The 1,804-nt window shown below is 36.0% G+C and overlaps 1 protein-coding gene across 1 annotated transcript; it reads right to left on the reverse strand.

Moving 5' to 3' along the window:
* Nucleotides 1-691: 691 nt before the first annotated feature.
* Nucleotides 692-1,804, reverse strand: LOC124895082 (the record flags this gene model as incomplete). The annotated part of the gene is made up of 4 exons (XM_047405546.1): nucleotides 1,291-1,804; nucleotides 1,074-1,215; nucleotides 841-959; nucleotides 692-767 (listed from the first exon to the last, which is right to left on the reverse strand). Coding segments are annotated over exons 1-4 (427 nt in total), but the record flags the coding sequence as incomplete, so codon positions are not given.

The following is a 1,804-nucleotide window of genomic DNA, read 5'->3' on the forward strand; positions in this document are numbered from 1 at the left end:
ATGTAAACAACATCAGGATCTATGCTCTGCATGCAATTTGCAAACAAACCAGGTACGAAACTGAAGAATAAGACAACCAAAGGTTGAAACTATAAATAAGCACTTCAACTTCCTTGATCATCTACTTGTTTGCCTAGTAATGGATGTACTAAAAATGTACACAACATCAGGATCTATGCTCTGCGTGCAATTTGCAAACAATAATACGCAACCACGACACTGACAAATAAGAAAACCAAAGGTTGAAACTATAAAGAAGCACTTCAAAGAGAATCTTTTAAGTAAAAGCAGAAGAAAGACGCGCGCGCACGCACACACACAAAGTTTAGACTCAACTGTGTCATATGAGAGTGGACGTTGGGTCTCTAAATCCCAAGTGTATCACAAGATAAACGTTGCAGAAGTGTGGGAAATAATTGATAAGATGATGTACAAATGAGAAAATTAAGATGGATATACGAAATATGAGATTGAACAATATTAGAAATTAAAACATCAGATACATGGGGCAAGAAATACGTCAGGATAAAATGAAAGCTCCGCTCAAGAAACATAAATAGAAAGTTGGAAACAGCTAATGATCTAAACAACTAGCACATCTAAACTGTAAAAGAGAACAGGAACAATTATACAAGTCATGGGGTACTTTATCAGAACAAGTCATGGAGTAATAACAAAGAAACAGAAATACCTGAGACAGAGGCACCATCGTAAGTTTCACCTTCCCTACGATTGACCACATAGTTTATCAATTTAATGTTATATTCCTGCATAGAAAAGTAATCATACAACTTGTAGGACATCTTTCGAAAGAAGAGAAATTGGGGATGTATTTGATACCTCATCAATCATAATATCATCACAAGACCAAACGAGGTCCAATTTTTCCATGGTTAATGTTTTCAGGAGCAGTGCATAATTAGTTGCCACCCTCATTCGTTCCTTCCACCCAAATTCAGCTATGTGTATAACAGAGTGTTAGAGAAAAAAAAACTACTAATCTACCAGACTATTGTTTGTTTTTTAATAAAGCTCAAGTAAATAAAAAACAAAAAACTTAAGTAAGTCGATACCACAACCAAATGAAAGCCACAAGGATTTCTTGAATTTCAGATCATAAACTATAGCCAACTTCTTTTCAAAACAAAAGCCAACCAGCTTCAAGAAGAAAGGACACGACTTAAGTCCTGACCTTTTCAGTAATACAATTTCATCCTGTCGCAAATTTGCAAGATCAATAACACAACAAGATGAGAATCAGCCAGTCAAATAGATAGAGCATTTACTCACATGGAAATCGCGTGGATAACCAACACAGCGATAGACGGCAGGAAACATAAAATCCCATGTTTTGACAGTAACCTCCTGCCCATCATCCATGAACCCGCGGAACAATGAGGCACGTCCAACCCTCCCTATGGGGTCACTGAAATTATTAGTGATCCTCTCCAAATTGTCATGGCTCAAATTTTTTGCATCACCCACATTCAGACCTTTTAAAGGTTCCCTGCATATTTAACTCACGTTAGTTCACCTGATAATTTGAAAGATGTCAATGAAGTAACAAATAGTACCTCGGTTCTGCATCTAATTACAAAGAAGATACTCAAAAATGTTTGAAGTATCATGGTTATGAGTCACATAATAAGACTTCACGTAAGAGTGATAATTGGATTTATAACATAACAATCTACAACTTTGGTCATATTTTGCTAATAACATTGATGAAAAATTAAGGGGAAAAGAAGAAGGATCTCATTCGATACACTTGAAAATTCTCCCATGTCATGCAAGTACCATCCAC

The sequence above is a fragment of the Capsicum annuum genome, unplaced genomic scaffold (assembly GCF_002878395.1).
Source record: "Capsicum annuum cultivar UCD-10X-F1 unplaced genomic scaffold, UCD10Xv1.1 ctg79731, whole genome shotgun sequence".
Classification (NCBI taxonomy): domain Eukaryota; kingdom Viridiplantae; phylum Streptophyta; class Magnoliopsida; order Solanales; family Solanaceae; genus Capsicum; species Capsicum annuum.